At 48.9% G+C, this 20589-nt stretch overlaps 1 protein-coding gene across 1 annotated transcript in view; it reads right to left on the bottom strand.

The window, feature by feature from the left end:
• The window catches only part of KIF14 (kinesin family member 14), a 606238-nt gene that overhangs the window by 391766 nt on the left and 193883 nt on the right, over window positions 1-20589 (bottom strand). The window contains exon 15 of the mRNA XM_078641003.1: window positions 13765-13867. Within this exon, the coding sequence (XP_078497129.1) occupies window positions 13765-13867 (103 nt within the window). The remainder of the gene's footprint in view (window positions 1-13764; window positions 13868-20589) is intronic.

Here is a 20589-nt window from a genome sequence, read left to right as displayed (position 1 = left end):
TACTCACAGGTAGCTGGAGAGCTACGAGTAGTTCATAAGCTACTCGTGGAAGAAGCCTGGCCTAGACCCACAAAAGCCCACCTGCACAGTTGCAGGTAGAAAGTGATAGGACTCTGGCAAGTAAAGGTTCCTCCACTGGGGAAGAAGATGAGAACCCAGAGGTGGATGAAGCTTACACAGACTCCACCACTATCTCTTCAGAAAGCAACTCCACTGGGAGCACTCCTAGTAGTGCTCTAGAAGAGGTAGATTCTAAAGATGCAGATCTTCAGAAACTAGCCAAGAGGATAGCATTAGAAGCTAAACCCCTGGCTCCAGAAAAGTAAAGAGCTGATAAAGGCCTAGGACCCATGTCTGGTGGCAGTAAAATCATAATTAGGGAGAAGGATGACGCATTTGACCCCCAAATCCCCAAATGCATTGTCCTCAAATACTCAAGAGGGTGAAATGGTTTACAGACTTTGAGCTGGCCTGTCAGATGAGACTGCTCAGCAAAAAGTATTGGGGCTCTCTTCTTTGGTAACTGATCTCATGAAAGTGTGAGGATAGACTCCTGTTACTGAATGAGGCAGATGCTTAGTCCTATGACCTCATGAAGGATCCCCTGATAAAGGGCTTTGGACTCCCCACTGAAGAGTACAGGATCGGGTGCAGAGAGACTACAAAACCCTGAGTCAGACCTGGGTAGATTTTGTAAACTTTTCTGTGAGAACACTAGGTGGCTGGGTGGAAGGTAGCAATGTGCATGATTATGATGGGTTTTATAAATCAATTATGAAAGAACATCTGTTAAGTAATTGTGTACCTGAGAAGTTACATCAGTACTTGGTAGACCTAGGTTCATTTTCTACTCAAGATTTGGGGAAGAAGGTAGACCATGGAGTCAAAACTAGGGTGACCAAAACTACCATTGGTGCAGGTGACCAAAAGACAGGGAATGCTAAGAACCCCCAGACCCCTCCCTTCCAAAGGAAAGATGGTAATCAAGCAAAAGACAAAAACAAAGATGCTACTAAAAACCCCCAAAAATCTGTTCAGGAGGGAGTGCACCAAACTATACCCAGTTGAAGGGTGGGTAGCAGGGTAAGAACTGGCATCCCAAAAAGGGTTAGTGCTTTGTTAATAAGACCAATGGGTACTGAACTGGAGACCCTAGCTGTCCTAACAAAATTAATGCCTCTACTACACCTGCAGTAAATGCAGTGGTAAGTCTCCAGATGGGATCCCAGGTGAGCACTGACCATGTCAGAGAGCTCACGGAGGCAACTCTAGTCTCAGGGGGTGGAGTAGATGTACCTGCCCTGGCTATGAGGAGAAATAACATTGAGACATACAGACAACAGCCACAAAAATTGGGGAACAGTTGTAGCACTGAAGGATACAGGTGCAAGGGCCACCACAGTGACTGAAAAACGGGTATCCCCAGGGCAATACCTTACTGGTGAGACATTCACAGTCATCAATGCTGATAATCAGGCTAAGGTACATCCCATGGCAATGGTATCCTTAGAGTGGGGAGGGGTTACTGGCCAAAAGAGGGTAGTGGTATCCTCTGCTATTCCTGTGGAATGTATGCTAGGTAATGAGCTGGAGTCCTCAGCATAGGCCGAGGTAAAAAAAAAGAGCCATGCAGCTATGCTAGGTATACCTGCATGGATGTGTGTAAAAACGAGAGGTGGGTCCTGGAATAATGGTCCAATGATCCAAGAGAAAAGGCAAGAAGATTTGGAGTCGGACACCAGCTCAGGTCTCCTCTCCTCAGGGAGAAGACATGTCAGCCCCAGAAGGAACTGAGCCCCAGGAGCTTACGCCTCACAAGGAAGTTCTCTTGGGCCCAGGGGGATCCTCTAGAGAAGACCTGTGCCAGGGACCGAGGACCTGTTCCACTCTAGAACGCCTGAGACAGCAAGCTGCTGATCGGGAAATGGGAGATGTTAGTGGCTCCCACAGAACCTATTGGGAGGAGGGACTCATTTACACTAAGGCCAGATACTCCAAACCTGGTGCCACTAGGTGAGTGTTAGTGCCTAAGACTATAGAGAGTTTCTCCTCACATTGGCTCATGACATACCCCTAGATGGGCATTTTGGCCAGGCCAAAACATGGGGTAGGTTAGTCACCCACTTCTACTGGCCAGGTATGTCCCAGAAGGTGAAGGAGTTGTGCAGTTCCTATGCCACCTGCCACGCAAGAAGGAAGACAGGTATCCACCCAAAGGCCAGCCGCGGCCCGTGCAGGTAACAGCGGTGGAGCCGGGTTGGGAGGGGGGGGAGGGGGTCGGAGGGACTTTGAGGGACAATGCTGAGGGGAAATTAAATAAATAATACATTTTTCCTCATCATCGTCTGTTGGAATCCCCCCCAACCCGGCTCCACCACTGTTACCTCCACGGGCCGCAGCTGTCAAAGGCTCCCTTATTTCCACCTCCAGTGGATGGGTTCAATTTGAAAGGGAAGAGGTTGATATAGTCGGTCACCTTGACCTTCCAATCGCATAAGGAAACAGATTTATACGGGCAATAGTGGATCATGCTACCAGGCATCCTAAACCAAATCCCCTAAGGACTACCCCTGCTCCTGCAGTGGCTAGGGCCCTCATTGGTATCTTTACCAGAGTGTGTTTTCCAAAGGAGGTGGTGTCAGACAGAAGTACAAACTTCATGTCTGATTACCTACAACACATGTGGGCATAATGTGGTGTGACCTAGAAGTTCAATACCTCATATCACCCACAAACAAATGGTCTTATTGAAAGATTCAACAAAACCAGGAATGGTATTATTGGTGTACTCCCTGAAAAACTCAGAAGGAGATGGGATTTCTCACTACCATACCTTCATTTCGCCACAGAATGGAGTAGGGATTTCACCCTTTGAACTTCTGTTTGGTCATCCTGTCAAGGGACCATTGTGTCTAGCGAAGTAAATCTGGGAGAAACCTCTCAGAGTATTTCAACAGGACATTGTGACTGTGCCCTTGGCCTTCATTCCTGCATTGGTGGAGTTTTAACCAGGGTCCCCAAACCTCACCCCCAGGGTGGAAACAGGGAATTATGGTTTTGTGTGGACTATAGTGGCCTCAATGATGTCACAAGGACAAATGCATACCCTATCCCAAGGGTAGATAAATTAATTGGCAGGCTAGAGGCAGACAAATTCCTCAGTACTTTTGATTTGACATCCAGGAACTAGCAAATTGGTCTGACCCCCAAGAGCAAAAGAAGAATCTGCATTCTCAACCCCAGATGGATATTTTCAGTTCACTGTTATGCCCTTTGCACTAAAGAGAACTCCGGCCACCTTCCAAACGCTGGTGAATAAAGTCCTTGCTGGGTTGGAGTCTATTAGTGCAGCTTATCTTGACGATATTGCGGTCTATAGTTCCACCTGGCAGGATCACCTGATCCACCTAGGAAAGGTCCTTGAGGCTCTGCAGAGTGCAGACCTCACTATCAAGGCAAGCAACTGTCAGATAGGGCAGGGCTCTGTTGTGTATTCGGGCCACCTTATAGGTGGAGGCCAAGTTCAACCCTAGCTACAGACAATTGTGGACTGGGTAGCTCCAACTACCCAGACTCAAGTCAGGGCATTCTTTGGCTTGAATGGATATTACATGAGGGTTGTGAGGGGGTATGGTACTATTGTGTCACCCCTCGCAGAACTCACCTCCAAGAAGATGCCAAAGAAAGTGAACTGGAAAGTCAGCTGTCAAAAAGCTTTGACACTCTGAAGGAAACAATGTGCCCAGCACCAATTCTGAAAGCTCTGGATTATACAAAGCAGTTCATAGTGCAGATGCCTCTGAACATGGGATAGGAGCGGTCCTATCTCAGACCAATGATGATGGCCATGACCAACCAGTTGCTTTCATTAGCAGGAAGTTACTCCCCAGAGAGCAGCACTGGAGAGCCATTGAGAAGGAAGCCTTTTCTGTGGTTTCATCCCTGAAGAAGCGGAGGCCATGTTTGTTCCTTTTTCAAACTGACCACAGGCTTCTCAAATGGCAGATACACATGAAAGGTGAAAACCTTAAACTGTCAAGGCGGTCCATCTACCTACAGGTTACGAACTTCACAGTGGAACCCAGACCTGGGACTGCTAATGCCAATGCAGATGGCCTGTCCAGGTTCTTCCACTTGGAAGATGAAGACTCTCTTGGAAAATATTAATTCATCCTCTTTTGGGGGCAGGTTAGTTATGTAGGAAAGTAGCCACCCTTTTTGACATGGTCACCACCACGTTTTGCCTGGTAAATGATCTAATTTCGACTGGAAGTGCACTGGGTTCCTCGTAACTAAGTCCCCAGTGTCAGATCTCTTTCCCAAAACTGTACAATTGTTTCAACCAATTGGAAAATCTGTAAGTATCCCTTTAAGTCCTTAGTAAATGGTACCCCTGGTACCTAGTGCCTGAGGTACTAAAGAGGTTCCCTAAGGGAATGCTTCACAAATTGTACCCACCTAAGGGGCCCCACTCAAAGCACATGCAAGGCTGCCATTGCAGGCTGTGTGTCTTGGTGCAGAGAAAACGAATAGTTTCTTACCTGTCGGTGTAGTTTTGCAGCTTGAAGATCTTTCTGGATTCACTATGCTGTGCATATTCCGCAATCTGGTGGTTGGGTCCGGAATCGTAGTCTTTTTTTTCTTTTCTTTTTTTTGTAGCCCAGGTGGGCGTCGACTTCCGGCGGAAGCTCCCACCCTTGGGCGCCATCTTCGGATTCTTTTTTTCTGTTTCCTTTTTTCTTTTGTATTTGTAGTGAATCCATGGCTATGTTTGTTAATTTTTTTTTTTCACGTAATTCTTTTCACGTATCTTGTAAGCTTCAACTTGTTTTCTATTCCAAGTGTTTCCACCTTCTTCTTCAGCCTCATCTTTCTGGCGGAGGCGGGTGGATTCGCTAGTGAATCCAGAAAGATCTCCAAGCTCAAAACTACACTGACAGGTAAGAAACTATTCGTTTTGCAGCGTGAATCTTTCTGGATTCACTATGCTGTGCATAGATTTTGTAGCGGTTTTGTTACTGTTGTGGCGGCTGGGTGGAAGATGAGCGTTGGTTGTTGAATATATGTTGAAGCACTCTTTGTCCTACTTGTTCATCTGTACATCCACGCATGATGCTTAGTGAACGTGTGCACTGAAGCCCATGTTGCTGCCAGGCATATGTCCTGAATTGGTGTGTTGGCCAGAAAGGCAATTGTTGCTCCATTCTTCCTGGTCGAGTGGGCCTGGGCCCCTCCTGTTAGCTCCTGCCCCGATTGCTTTTGGCAGAATTGTATCGTTTGTGCAATCCATCGAGCTATGGTGTTCTTAGTCACTGTTTTACCCATGTAACTGTTTGCGAGGGAAACGAAGAACTGTTTTGTCTTCCTGTGTTCCTTCGTCCTTTCAATGTAGTGCATTACTGCCCTTCTTGCGTCTAGAGTGTGGAGCGCCCTCTCAACGCTTGTCATGGGGTTCTGGAAGAAGCTAGGAATTTGAATACTCTGATTCATGTGGAACCTTGACACCACCTTTGGCATGAAGTGCGGGTCTGTTCTCATCACGACCCTGTCACTGTGTATCTGGATGTAGGGTTTCTGCAGTGTTAGTGCCTGTAGTTCGCTCACCTTACGTAGCGAGGTGATTGCTACCAGAAAAGCCGCTTTCATGGTCAGTATTTGCAGTGATGACTTGTGGATGGGTTCGAAAGGTGCTTTCATGAGCTCTGTCAGTACCCCATTCAGGTTCCAAGCCGGCGGCGGCATCCTTTTGGGTGGCACTACTCTTTTAGCCAGGAATCTTTTTACTACTTGAGATGTAAAGAAGCTTCTCCCTGTTTCTCCTCTTGTGTATGCCACAATCGCTGCCAGGTGTACCCTCAGCGAGGATGAGCTTAGCTTAGTTTTTATTAGGTGCGTGAGGTATCTTAGCACCGTTGATTCCCTGGTCAGCATTCTATGGAGTTTTTTCTTGTAGCACCATTGAGTGAATCTTTTCCATTTTTCCCCATAGCACTTGCATGTGCTGGGCCTTCTTGCCTCTCGCAGCACCCGCAGGGTGCTCTCTGGAAGTTTTGGATGTGCAAATTCTAAGTCCTCAGGAGCCAAGCTGAGAGGTTGAGGCTCTCCGGCTCTGGGTGCAGAACTTCTCCGTTTTCCATGGAGAGTAGGTCTCTTCTTTTTGAGAACTTGTGGGGTGGTCCCTGCGCCATCTCAATTATCTGTGAGTACCAGGTCTGCCTGGCCCATTGTGGTGCCACCAGGATGAACGTCGTGTTGCTCGTCATGCATTTGTTGAGAACCCTGGGGATCAGTGGTATCGGGGGAAAAGCGTAAGCAAATGTTTTTGACCAGCTTATCCATAGGGCATTCCCCTGGGATAGTGCCCCTGGTTGTCTGGATGCAAAGTACTGGCATTTTGCCTTCTGGCGTGTTGCAAACAGGGATATTGTTGGAGTGCCCCACCTCCTGAATAGTCTCTCTGTTTCCTGTATGTTGAGTTCCCACTCGTGGGATGCTGAAGTCTGCCTGCTGAGCCAATCTGCTTCTACATTGTCCTTCCCTGGCAGGTGTATGGCTAGTAGGTCTATTTTGAGTGGTATTGCCCATCTCCAGATCTCCCATGCCAAGCTTGACAGAGGGAATGATTGTGTTCCCCCCTGCTTGTTGATGTAAAACATCGTTGTGGTGTTGTCTGTCTGTATCAGCACCTTCTGGTTGTACAGTTGTTTCTGAAAGGCCTTGAGGGCAAGCAACACTGTTTTGAGCTCCAGGTAATTGATGTGTGTGACCGCATCCCCTGGGCTCCACAGACCCCTCACTCTGAGCCTGTTCATGTGTGCGCCCCATCCCTTCTGGGATGCGTCTGTGGTGATGGTCACTGTTGGGTCCGGTGGCGTTAGAGGCTTCCCTATTGTTATCCTTTCTTTGGTCCACCACTTCATTTCTTACTGCACTTTGTGCGTTACAACCACTAGATCCTCCCAACTTCCTGTAGCTTGTGACCATTGCTGTTGCATCCACTCTTGGAGTGGTCTCATCTGCAGGCGTACATTGGGGACCAGGTGTATGCATGACACCATCATTCCCAAGATCTTGCTCACTGTCCTCACTGTCAGAGCTCGCCCCTTCTGGTAGTGACGTTTCTCCCTCAGTAGGCTGAGTGTCCTCTTCTCGCTGGGTAACAGCCTGCATTGGACGGTGTTGATTTGAGCTCCCAGGAAGATCTTCACTTGCTCCGGTTCCATCTAGCATTTTCCCCAGTGTATGGAGAATCCCAGGCGTGCTAGCGTTCTTGTGACCTGTTCTGCATGATCTTTGCATGTCCTGTAAGAGCTTGCCTTTATGAGCCAGTCGTCGAGGTAGGGATACAAGTGTATGCCCTCTCTTCACAGATGTGCGGCCACTGCTGCGAGGCATTTGGTGAATACCCTTGGTGCGGACTTTAGACCGAATGCCAGGGTTGTGAATTGGTAGTGATCCTTGTTTAATGCGAATCTTAGCATGTGCTTGTGCTGCCTGTTCATGGGGATGTGCAGGTACGCATCTTTGAGGTCTATGGTGGACAAGAAGTCCCCGACCTTTATCGGTGGGATGACCTCTTGCAGGGACGTCATCTTGAATTCGTTAATCTTTACATATTTGTTTAAGAACCGTAGATCCAGGATGGGTCTTAGGTTTTCGTCCACTTTTGGCACCAGGAAATAGTTCGAGTACACTCCCCTGTTCCGTTCTTTGAATGGGACCGGTTCGATGGCCTCTTTGAGGAGGAGTTCTTGAGCTTCCTTTTGGAGCAATTGCAGCTCCCTTCCCGAGTGCTCTCTTTTCCTTGGCTTTTTGTTTGGTGGTCTATTTTCCAACTCTATGCAGTATCCGAACTGTATGATGTTGAGTAGCCACTTGTCTGTGGTTATTTTCCTCCACTCTCGGAGAAAAAAATCTCAGCCTGCCTCCTACTGGTGTTACATGTCCTTTTGTGTTTTGTCCGTGTAGCCCTCTCCTCTTTGTTTTTCCATGCTCTTCCCTCGGAGGGTTTGAGTGGGTGAGTACCTTTTCCTGTGTGAAATCACTTAGAGGGGGGTTGTTCACCGCCTCTCCTTCTCTGGCCCCGTCCGTTTCCTCTCCCCTGAAAGGACTGGCCCCTGTTATGGTAGTTCCAGTTTTGTTTCTGCTGGCCCTGGTGACCTTGGTTGTCACTCTGCTGACCCTGGTGGAACGCCTGGTGTGGTTGTCCTTGCTGGTTTCCACCCCTTCCGTTCGGCCACCGGAGTGCCTCTTTTCGTCCTCCTGAATTGCAGGGCCCCAATGGACCTTGCCGTCTCGTTGTCTTTCTTCAGTTGGGTGAGTTTCTCATCAACTGGGGCTCCGAACAGTGTTTCTCCATTGAAAGGGGTGTTCAGGATGTTATTTTGAACCTCCGTCTTGAAGCCTGAGATCCTGAGCCAGGCTTGCCTTCTCTCTGTGATTCCTATAGCCATGAGCCTGCTGGATGTTTCTGCCCCATCCAAGGCTGTCTTCAGGCACGAGTTTGCGATGCTTTTCCCCTCTTCCACGAGGTAAGCGGCTCTCTGCTGGTGTTCCTCTGGGAGGTGCTTGAGCAATTGGTTCATCTCGTCCAAATGCTGGTACTTTTGCCTGTTCAGAAGGGCGTTGGAGTTTGCCATCCTCCAGTGCATTGCTGCGTTTCTCTCAATTTTTCTACCTGTTCGGTCCATCCTCCTGCTTTCCTTGTCAGGTGGTGGCCCAGATGTTGGGACGTTGGCCCTTCTTCTGGCCGTTGCGGCTATAATTGAGTCTGCTGAAACTGTCCCCTGGATGTAAGGGGGGTCCTGGGAGGAGAACTTGTACTTTTTCTCCGTCCTTGGCGTGACTGACCTGCAGGTAGCTGGTTCTTTGAACGCCTCTTTGCCTTGTTCCATAATACTCTTCAGCATGGGCAGGAAGTGGCTTTTTGTCTGCGTGGGGAGCAAGGTTTCCAGCAGGAAATCTGCCTTACCCATCTCCTCCTCCAATTTGACTCGATAAACTGCTGCAGCCTTCTTGACGACCTCATAGTAGGCCCCAATGTCATCTGGCGGCGAAGGCCTAGAGGGCTATGTCTCCACAGCCTCCTCCGGGTTTTCGGTCTCGATGTCCTGCCAATCCAGGTCTTGAGCCGCCGTGGATCCAGAGTCGTAGCTCGAACGCGGGTCCCCATAATCACCCTCTGTGTAATAGAGGTCCTCTTCCTCTCCCTGCTCCGAGGGCTCCGGAGTTTTCGGTGGCTCTTCGGCGTCGAACTCCTCGTGTTCTATCTCTTTGAGGACCGTCGTGGGCTTCGAGGGGATCCTGAAGCTTTTCATTTTGTCTTCGAAGTCCTTCTTCCTCTGGATGATGTTCTCCATCTCGGCCTCGAGCCTTCTTTTCTTTCTCTCCATCTGTGCGGCCTGCTCGGCATCGAGCGTTGCGGCCACCCTCTTCGGCGGCCCCGTCGACGTCGAAAGGGCTCTCGGCTCCTTCTCCTTCGAAGTCGAGGAATCCTTTTCGGGAGCTTGCTTCAACGACCTTGCTTTTTCGCTCGTCTTCGCCGCCTGGGAATCCTTCTCGAAGCATCCGCTGGGCTGTTTTTCGGGGACCTTAGCTTCGGTCGTCGAAGCTTTCGACGCCGGTGCTCCCTTCGAGGTTCTAGACTCTGATTTTTGAGAGTCAGCCTCAGGTTTTCGAAGCCCTGTCGAGGGTTTCGGGGTCGTAGACTCTCCTACCTTGTCTGACGATTTCTTATCGGTCTCTGCGACCATGGAGACATCTGGACCTTCGGCGATGTTGTCCTCGTCATCGGTGGAGAGGCCCAGATCGTACAGCGACTGGGCCTTGCCCTTGCCCTGCATCGTGTGGTCAGCTATCCTCTGTTTCTCTCGAATCCTCAGCGTCTTCGGCGTGAAGACTGAGCAGGCGTTGCAATCCTTGCTCCCGTGGTCGATAGGCAGACAGAGGTTGCAGACCGGGTGTTGGTCTCTCTGCGCATACTTGTGGTGGCAATTACGGCAGAATTTAAATGGTGTGTTGTCCATTACTGCGCTCAGGGGGCCCCCTGTGTGCGCATTCTCCGTCGGACGTCGAAGATCTCGAGATTCCTCTCCTTCTTCGTCGTCCCGGCTCTGATGATCTTCTCCTGGTCTTCTCGAGTTTTTTACTGAAGAAATTCGCTTATTTTTCTCCTTTTCTCCTCCAAAAACTTCTGGGGCTTCACGCGACGATCCAGACCCAACGGCGGAAAAAAGAATCTGAAGATGGCGCCCAAGGGTGGGAGCTTACGCCGGAAGCATGCCGACGTCACCGAAGGTACACGAAATGGAGGGACGTCGACACCCACCTGGGGTACAAAAAAAAAAAAAAAAGACTACGATTCCGGACCCAACCACCAGATGGCGGAATATGCACAGCATAGTGAATCCATAAAGATTCACGCTGCAAAAGTGAAAACACCACCTGTCACACATCCCTGTCAGTCATGCCCGACTAACACTGCATGTAATATTTGAAAGTCACCCCTACAGCAGGCCTGACAGCCCTAAGGTAGGGTACTGAATTTTACATGTGAGGGCATACCTGAATGAGCAAATATGCTCCTATGCTGGTCAGTCGCATTACTGCCAGTACAGTGACCTGGGAAGCCATTTTAAATCATGTGCTGGACACTGGTGAAAACAAGTTCCCCAGCAACATGATGGCTTCACTGAAGATAGGGATGTTTGGTATCAAACATCTCATATTGATAAACCCACAATGATTCCAGTGTTGGATTTACCAATACATGCACCCAGAGGGCACCTTTGAGGTGCCCCCTAAAAACCCACCAGCCTCCGGTGTGCTCCCTCATGGTTTCTGCCAGTCCGCATCCCAAGACACTGTTCTGACCTCCTAGGGTGAGAGCCCTCTGCTCTCAGGAGACACAGAACAAAAGACTGTCCAGGAAGGGGGTGTCACACACACACTCCTACAGGATGAACAGCTGATTAGCCTTCCTAGGCCAGCAAGCTTCAAAGAGCTGCTGCCTCTGACATGCAAATCTGTCTTCCCTCACAGAAGAGGAAGCCACTTTGGCACATTGACAGGCGGTACAATTAGTTAGTCAGGTAGACGTGCCACCCCTAGGCTAGTTTCACCCCTAAGTCGGGCTAAACTGTGGTGGACATCTTTGTGATGGCATATTTAGAAATTCTGGAACAGGGTTATGTCCACTTCCCACAGGAAGGGGTCACATAGGGCGTAGTGACCCCAAGGGTCAGTAGCCCATTGGCTACTAACCTACAGTTCCCTAACACCCCTCAATTCAGTATTTAGGGGAGCCCATGGCACCAGAGAAACAGACCCTGAAGAGCCGTAGAAGACTGAAGAGATTAACTGACTTGGCCCCAGTCCTGCCGGGCAGTCTGCTGTTCTCCATCAAAACTGCGCCAAAGATGTCTAGTCCTGCAGCTGTTGTGCCTCCGAAACCTGGGAGGACAGCCCTGCCGGACAGTCTGCAGTTCTCCATCAAAGCTGCGCCAAAGCTGTCTAGTTCTGCAGCTTCAATAAAGGACTAAAACCTCCTGTGGAACAGCGGAACTGTTCCCTGCATCCTGCAGAAACTCCAAAGAAAGGCCTCTGAGGACTCCTTAACCATCAAAACCTGACACCTGATGCCACCACTGCACCGGTCACTCCAATCCAGAGTTGAAGTGGGCCAATCGTGCCATCGAGGTCCCACAGCCTTCCAGACTCGAGTCCATTGTGGTCTCACCCCTTGTGAACCCTCGGACATCACCTGCAGCCTCTGCACGTAGGCACCCTCTACTGTGGCTGCTGAGGTAAGAAAATCCTGACATTCAAAGACACCCCTGCACCCGTCGCCCATGGGCCAATGAGAAGAGAACCAAAGGTGTCCCCTCGTACCTGAACATTGTGAGGCCTGACCCCCCCTGCTGGTGCAGCCCAACTGGTCCCCCAGTCAAAGTCTGCAGCCTCTTTTCACTGCAACAGTTCCCTATAGAATACCATTGGGCAAGCAATCCTGTTTTACACCCTTGCACCTGGCCGTCCAAGTGCCGCTAGTGGTGCTCTGCTGCCTTGGACCTTGCCTACCACTCACCTTAACTTCTGTAGAAGGCTACTTGCTATTTTCTATAAATTGGTGTGGATCTTCTTCTTGAGTCGTGTGTCTCATTTATTGACCTTTATGTGCATTTTCAGATGTCTTGCACTCCTCTGTTAAGCCTAAGGCTGCTCGACCACACTGCGCCCTAGCAGAGCCCCTTGGGATTGCCATAGCAAGCCCTGTGTCCACTCATAAGGGGACCTCTGCACTCTTTACATGATATATCTCATTTTGATATATCATATAAAGAGCCAGTTTCCTACACTCATGATCTGGCAAGCTCTCTGGAGGAGACTGGGGCCCATACACCACAACTGGGGAACAGATTCCTGTTCTGCTCTATACAGATGATTCCGTGCTCATGGCAAGAACAGCTAATGGGCGACAAAAGTTATTAGACCCAATCAATCTATTTATGGATAGGCTACATTTAATGACTAATCTCTTCAAGATCTTTGTTATAAGCATGCAGACTTAAGAGTACAAGGGTGTGACCACACACATTCAAAAGGTGTTACGCTTGTACGAGTACCTGCATTCATGTTTTTTGGTGTTCCTTTTGACACCGATTGCAACTAGTGTCATATTTTGAAGGTGAGGAGGGTTCAATTCGAGCAGTCAAATGAAGCAACTTTTCGATTCTCAATAAAGTTTGGCTATATGCCCCAAGAAGCTTTGCTCAATATTTATAAAGCTGGAAGCATTTCTGTAGTTTCTTATGGCGGGTATTTGGAGTTTCTTGGATTCATCCTGCATCCAGAAAGTTGAGAATGTATTTTTTAAAACGGATGTTAGCGGTCCATGCTATTTCTCTTACATTTACATTCTGAATTGAGTGTAACCTATTTGGAAGATGTTTAGTTATGCCCTTTCTTGCTTAGGGTTTCTATTTTGAGGAATAATTAGACTACCTTTAACCGCTGTTTAGCCTGCCACTGCTTCAGGCACAATTGGATCCTTCAGATACATGGATATATTATGTTAAAGAGCAGTTTACCAATCTGGTTAGGTAAACGAGAATCTTTTCGCAATCCAAACTGTATCAGTACGTCTACTATTGAGTTTGTCAGAAATCTCTTTCAACTCCAAGTTATTCTTCTAGAGAGTACTCGGAGATGGCAAAAAATGGTGAGAGTTTATCAAATGCTCTTGACCTCTGATTATATGGAACCCTACCTGAGAACTGTATCCAATGTGCAGCATAGGTTTTATCTCACACAATTCTAGTTCAATATTGTGCATCAGCTGTGCATTCAGATCTTGTATCCTGCACGCGTGATTAGTCATCCATCCAATCAACTTTGCATCTTTTCTTTTTTTGTAAGCTATATGAGAGACCTAGGATGTTGTTTTCAGTCGTCCTCTTAAAAATGCTTAACATAAGACAGTGCAGAGTGGCATTTTCTCATTTACAATTACTATCTACTGAGCCGGTTTGCGTTCTGGTACATGAATTTATAGAGGTTTCAGTAGGGTTAAGAAGTCTAGTGGAATAATAATTGGATTTATGGACTGTATGACCAGATATTGTATTATTGCATATTTCTTTTCAGATTTAATTTTTTAATAAAGTTATTATTCATTGTTTAAATATGAACTGTATCATGTTTTTATGTATCCCTTTTATGGCTTTGTGACAAACAAAGAATTTTCAGACTGAGTAATCAACTTACATGATGAAGTTCGGTCAACTCTAGAATATGTTTTCCATTCACGTATGTCTTGGCCTCTCCCACTGGAGTAATACTCACAGAACCATCAGAATTGTTGATAACACTATTGGAAAAAGAAGTTACAATTGCTGACATGTGTTGTTCAATATATAATGAACTAACTATTTGCAAAAGGTAAAAAAATAAACAGAGTACCGTACAATGTAAAAAACAAGTTTTTTTGACGATTGTTCAGTGTTTTGTGATAAATGTAAAAAAAAAAATGACTAGTCGTAACAGAAATAGTATAATTATAAATTTACACATTGATGATATTGTTTAGGTGGATCTGGTGAAAGCAGATCAGTCTGCGATCCAACTTTTCCCTGTGGAACACTTATCAGTGATACCATGATAAGTATCTGTTAAGGAGCACATGAAATGTCATGGTGGACATATTGCTAAATTACAACTGTATAGGAACCATACAGCGCTGACTTCATTATTTTCGGCTGTTTGATGAGGGCAGCATAATGATAATGAACAAACGTTCCAAATGAATGATACCACAGGTACCAGACCAATGAAATAACGGACCTGGAACGGTCGTTTAAGTGGTCAGGCAACTGGCACTGGAATAATACATCGAACAACACTGCTCAGGTTAAAAAATATATATATATATATTGTTGTTTAAAAATATTGATTTTTTTTTTGATTTTTTTTTAAAACTTTTTATTTAGCTTTTCATCAAATTACACATCACCAAATACATTTAGAAGTAATTGATCAGTTATACATTAGGTCGTGTCTGAACTTCTCAATACATTGTTAGTACATCAATCATGACTATCATCGTATATACGTATATTATTTGGGTCCTCGCGATTTCCATACGAGATTAGAGCATTCATTCCTGGCTGGTCCTGCCCTCCCATCAGTTCTTACGTTATATATGTCTCAGTTTTAGACCCCATCCGTGCGGGAGTACATCCCCTCCCTCCCCTCTAGAACAACATAAATCCTACACATTCATAATAAGCTGCTTCTACTTCCATCCCCTTATGGACTAGTTTCTGGATCCGACAGCTCCGGTGGAGGATCACATATCTGTCCTCGATGTTCGTTCCACTTTCCCCAGATCTTGGACCATTTCTTGGGGCAACCCCTATGTACATATACAGCCCTTTCAGCAACCATAGCTGTGTCCATGTCCTTTTCCCATTGCGCACGTGATGGAACCACTCCAGAGCCCCACTTTCGAGCGATATTGCGTTTCGCCAGTGCTAGACCCAGTGTAGCCCACGTCTGCAAACCTCGGTTCATAACAGTTGGCGACCACATATTTAACAAACAACATCTAGGTTCACTCTGCAGTTCCACCCCTGCTGCCTCGGAGATTTCTGATAGTATGTGGTCCCAGTATCTCTCTATCTTTGGACAGTCCCATAATATATGATAGAATGTGCCAGGGGAGCCACATCCGCGCATGCAATTTGGGTCTTGTTAACGGCCCAATTTATGTAGAAGTGTACGGGAATAGTAAACTCTGTGCACTATTTTCAGTTGTATCAGCTTAAGCCGTGACGGTATGGAGGCCTCCCTGGCCGATGCTAGGGCATGTAACCAGTCTTCGTCCTCGATGTCCCCCAGTTCTACCTCCCATTTGCTACGAAGCACTACTGTAGGATCCGGGAGATTGTTGATCAGTTTCTGGTAAGTAAGCGATATTGCTTTCTTGTCTATCTGGTCCGTAAGGAGTCTGTCTTCTAGGAGGGATGATTCTGCAAGTGTCGTACCTGTCGGGATGGCGCTCTGTAGTGCGTGCGCAATTTGCATATATCTATATTTCTCTGTGTCTGCCATTCCGTATTGCTCTTGAAGGGCGGGGAAAGAGATAACCGCCCCCCTGTTCCACAGATCACCTATCTTAGAAAAGCCAATAAGGTCCCATTGGCGGAAGCCCTTAGTGTTCGCTAGTGTACCGAGACGGCGCGTGTCCCACAGGGGTGTGGCTAGTGTAAGCACACCGTCCCATCCTAGTGCCCTCTGCGCTGCATGCCATATTTTGACCGTGTGGGCTGTTGGGCCTGTCAGTGTGTGACGTCTTTTGTTGGAATATAGCGCCTTCATTAATTGATCCAGGGGCAGTACCTCCCTGTCAAGACGAAAGGCTGAGTCCTGTTGTGGGGCATGTAGCCACCGGTTTACTATCATCAACTGTGCTGCCCAGTAGTATAGTTTCGTGTTTGGCAGGGCGATACCCCCATCATACCAAGAACGGGACAGTTTGGAGTGCGAGATTCGGGGTGGTTTTCCGTCCCACAGGAGCGTGGAGACCTCCGCATCTATAGATTTGAAGTACTGCAGTGGGACCGGGAACGGCGTGTTCTGTAGAATGTATAGGAATCTGGGGAGTGCCAACATCTTAAAGAGCGCAGCCCTCCCCAGTAGTGTCAGCGGTAGAGATCGCCAATGGGAAACATCCGCTTTCAGCCTCAGTAGAGGTGTCTGCAGATTTTCTGCCATTAAAATGGATTCTTGAGGTGTTATGTAGATTCCTAGGTACTTGAACCCTCTGGTGACCGTTTGTATCGTGCAGTCTGGGGGTAGTACTGGTGGGTCACCCCGTAGGACAAATAGCAATGATTTTGTCCAATTAATGGTGTAGCCCGACACCTCACCATAGGCGTTGAGTATGTCCAGCAGGACGGCCAGGGATGCGGAAGGGGATGTCAGGTAGATTAAGACGTCGTCCGCATACAAGGAAATGCGGTCCTCCCAACCCGTCTCCCAGGCTATCCCCCTGATTTGAGTGTCCAGCCGGATTTTCACCGCTAGTGGCTCTAGGAGTAGCGCAAAAAGGAGTGGGGAGAGCGGGCATCCCTGTCTTGTTCCACGCCCCAACGTTATTATACGCGACGTATGGCCGTTTGCAACCACCTGAGCCTGGGGGCCAGTGTACAGGAGTCTGACCCATCCACAGAACCTTGGACCAAACCCCAGTTTTCTTAACACAGCGAAGAGGAATGGCCACTCTACAAGGTCAAATGCCATTTTCGCGTCGAGAGAGAGAACGGCTGCATCCTCCCGCAGTAGAGGGATACGGTGCATGACCCCGTGAATACGCCTCAGGTTAAGGGATGTGTTTCTTCCCGGCATGAAGCCGGATTGGTCCGGGTGAACTAAATTCGTGAGGTGGGGTTGTAGGCGGAGGGCTAGGATCTTCGCAAGGACTTTTGTATCAACATTCATCAGGGAGATTGGTCTGTAGGAGGACGGTTGGTCAGGAGGTTTGCCCAGTTTGTGCACCGAGATAATGGTAGCTAGTCTCTGGTCCGGTGTGAGTGTACCCTTTACCATACATTCATTATACATGGCAAGCATGTGTGGAGTGAGCTGCTGAGACAGTGTTTTATAAAGTTCAACTGGTAGCCCGTTTGGACCTAGGGCCTTTCCGGTGTGCAGTGCTGCTAGGGCCTTCCCCAATTCCTCCCCTGTCAAGTCCGTCTCTAGTGCCTGTATGTCCTCTGGAGCTAATGTGGTCATGGGAATGTCCCGGAGGAATGTCATGCCGTCCTCCTCTGTTACCTCACTACGCGCGGCATATACCGTTTCATAGTGGGTAGCTAGTACTTCCACTATCTTTGCGGGAGAGGTCGTGTGCGTGCCGTCTGGGAGTTCCATTGTTGCAATCCACCGATTCGTCCTGTCCTTCCGTTCAAGCCAAGCGAGCATTCTCCCAGTTTTATCCCCCAGTTCGTATACTCTGTGCAATGTGTCAGTCAGTCTCGTTTTGGTCATAGCTTCTGCGTACGCCCTGTATTCGTGCTTCGCCAGCTCAAGAATGTGGGTTGTGTCATCTGTGGCGTCTGAGGCGTGTGCCCTTTCAGCAGTATGTAAGGCTGTTTCTAAGGGCCCTATGGTTGCCCTCTGTTCTCTCTTGTGGTTAGTGATCGAGGAGATGGCCTGCCCTCTAATCACCGATTTGTATGCCTCCCAAAGGGTGGAGGGGGAGACCACCGAGTCAGTGTTTTCGGCAAAGTAGTGAGACGAGGAGGTCGTAATGGCCTTCAGAATCGGTCTATTTTTTAAATATCCCGGATAGATCGGGAATATTCTCTGCCGTCTAGAGGCCTGCACTGTGTAACTAAACTGTATGGGGGAATGGTCCGAGATCCCCTGGGGGAGGTGCTCTATGACAGACACCCTCTCCGGGGGGACTGTCTGAGTCAGCATGTAGTCAATCCTGGAGAGACTATTGTGTGCTCCCGAGTGGAAGGTGTATTGGCGGTCATAGGGATGTTTCAGTCTCCACATGTCCACCAGTCCCAGGGCCTCTAGAAAATCTTTAAATAGGTGATGGGGTCTAGTGGGCTCTCGCGGCGGGTCGGTCAACCGCAGTGTCTAAGACTGTATTGAAATCGCCCCCCATGATTAGTTCCCCTTCAGGGAGTTCAAGCATTAGTTTCCCCAGGTCCTGGAGAGTGTCCTGGTGTAGTGCTGGGGGGATATATATTGACAGGATATTGTAGGGTTTGCCCTCCCATTGACCATTAACTGCTGCGAAGCGTCCCCTGTCATCAGTCCAAGTGTGTTTAATGAGAAAAGGGGCGCTTTTGTGAACGAGAATGCCCACTCCGCGGGAGCCGGAGGAGAATTCTGCATGGGCGACCATATTGAAGCCCCACCGATTAAGCGCTTTGCAGGCAGTCCCTACTAAGTGCGTTTCCTGCAGCAGGGCCAGAGTGGGCGCCTTCCTCTCCAAATAATGTAAAACTAATCCCCTCTTAATTTTATTCCCCAGTCCGTTTACGTTCCACGAGATAACCGTCAGTGGGGGGGACACTAATGTTTGTAATTGTGGGTCAGTTGTCAAAGTGTCCGGATCAGCCATACTCTCCATAAAAAGGGCATATCTGCTCCAACTGGGCCATGACCAGGTCTGAGACCTGGTCGTCGGCTATTGTGAAAGGACCTCCTAAGGCCCGCCGCGATGGGAAGACCTGATATGATCCAGGACGACCCCACCATGGACATTCGCTCTTGTGCGGTAGCCTCCGTCCGGGGCGTGTGTCCGTGTCATGGAATTCTAGTGGATATGGTGTGTGCTCAGGAAAAGCTAAACCTTGCAGTAACAAAAAACTAAAACTATAACAAAGGAAACTCAAAACGTTGTGAACCCCGACCCCCACACCCTGCCTCCCTGCCCGGCGGACAATGAACCTTCCACCTCCCCAACTGAGCAGAGTGCTTATAGTCCCAACTGTTGAACATTGTTCCTGGGGGTGAGACTTCTGTGTCCGTTGTCGAGCCCCCCCCTCTAGGAGTGACTATGCAGTGCCTTTCTTAACTAGATGTCCTACCTGCATGGAGTCAACCGCATGCGACCATCGTCTTACCATCAACCTCCAGCCGCAGTTGCTGTCACTCTGTCCCATCTCCCCCTCGCATGTCTAGGAAGTCTTATCTTCGGTCGGGAGGAGTGGGCAATTGTTGAGAAGCAGCGGTTTCAAGAGACTTATCCAATTCGCAGTGTCTATAGTTCATCATCTTGTCCACGTTCCGCTTCGTCCTGCATCCGTGGGCTTCCGTTCTCGCGATGTCGCTGTCTTTCGCGGTGCTTAGGTCCCTTTGCCGGTCTCCATCCCTCCAGCCATTCCTGGGTTGCCCGTGGCGTATCAAAAAACCATACTTTATCTTCAGCCTCAAAACGCAGTTTCGCAGGAAATATCATCGAGTACTTAAGTTCTCGGGCGCGTAGTTCTTTCTTCACCTCTGTAAAGTCACGTCTTTGTTGGGCCACAGCCGCCGTGTAGTCTGGATAGATGTGGATCTCTGTATTCTCAATTTTGATCGGTGGTTTAGTGCGAGCTGCTTGTAAGATCGCGTCGCGGTCTCTAAAATTGAAGATGCGAGCCAGTATGGGGAGAGGTGCGGCCCCGGGTTTCGGCTGACCCCCAGGCACGCGATGAGCGCGTTCCACTGAAAAATAGTTTGACAGACCTTTGGGTTGCAACTGTTTATAGATAAGGTCCTCCACGTAGAGGTCCAGGGCCGGCCCGCGTACAGATTCCGGCACACCAATCAGGCGGCTATTATTGCGTCTTGAGTGGCCTTCTTGGTCGTCCAGCTTCGCCCTGAGCACGAGGTTATCATCTTCCAGCCTCTGGACTCTTCGCTGCAGATCCGACGTGTCTCCCACAAGGTCGGTAGTCGTTTTTTCGACCTCTAGTATGCGGTCAGACATTTTGGCGAAATCAGCTCTAATCAGTGATACCTCTGTAGAGATCGACCCGATTGACGCCTGCATCGTCTTCAGGGCCGCCATGACGTCATGTAGGGTGACTCGGTCCGCAGCAGTTGCGTCCCCCGCCGGGTGCGGCGGCGTCCGGGCCAGGTCCCCCTTCGCCGTGTCCGGTGGGTCCTTTTGGTAGGCAAATTTGTCGAGTTTTGAGGTTTGATGGCCTCTGGTCCCCCTGCCACTCATCTCGGCTGGTGTGGTGTGTAGGTTGGCTTTAGCCGCGTTTCTTGCCACCTTCTGCGTGGGTTACTTCTTCTGTGGCCACCCACCAGGGAGGAGCCGTTCGTTAACCGGTGTAGGCGGCCTCAGTGGTCGGCAGTACGTGTCAACCGCGGGTCTTCTGCCCTGGTCGCGTGGCGCTGCGTCTCCGGTGGCCGGTGCGCAGGGGGGGGAGCCAGTGAGATATCTCTCCGTCTGTGTGTCGGCGCTTTCCCGCCCTGTCCTCTGTCGCAGCCTTTCACAGCCCGCAGTGTAGTAAATAGCGCGGAGGAGGCCACCGTAGCTGGGAAATGGCGTCAATAGTTCTGCGCTTACCGTAGCCG

The sequence above is a fragment of the Lissotriton helveticus genome, chromosome 1_1 (genome assembly GCF_964261635.1).
Source record: "Lissotriton helveticus chromosome 1_1, aLisHel1.1, whole genome shotgun sequence".
NCBI lineage: Eukaryota > Metazoa > Chordata > Amphibia > Caudata > Salamandridae > Lissotriton > Lissotriton helveticus.
This window is presented reverse-complemented; position numbering and strand designations above follow the sequence as displayed.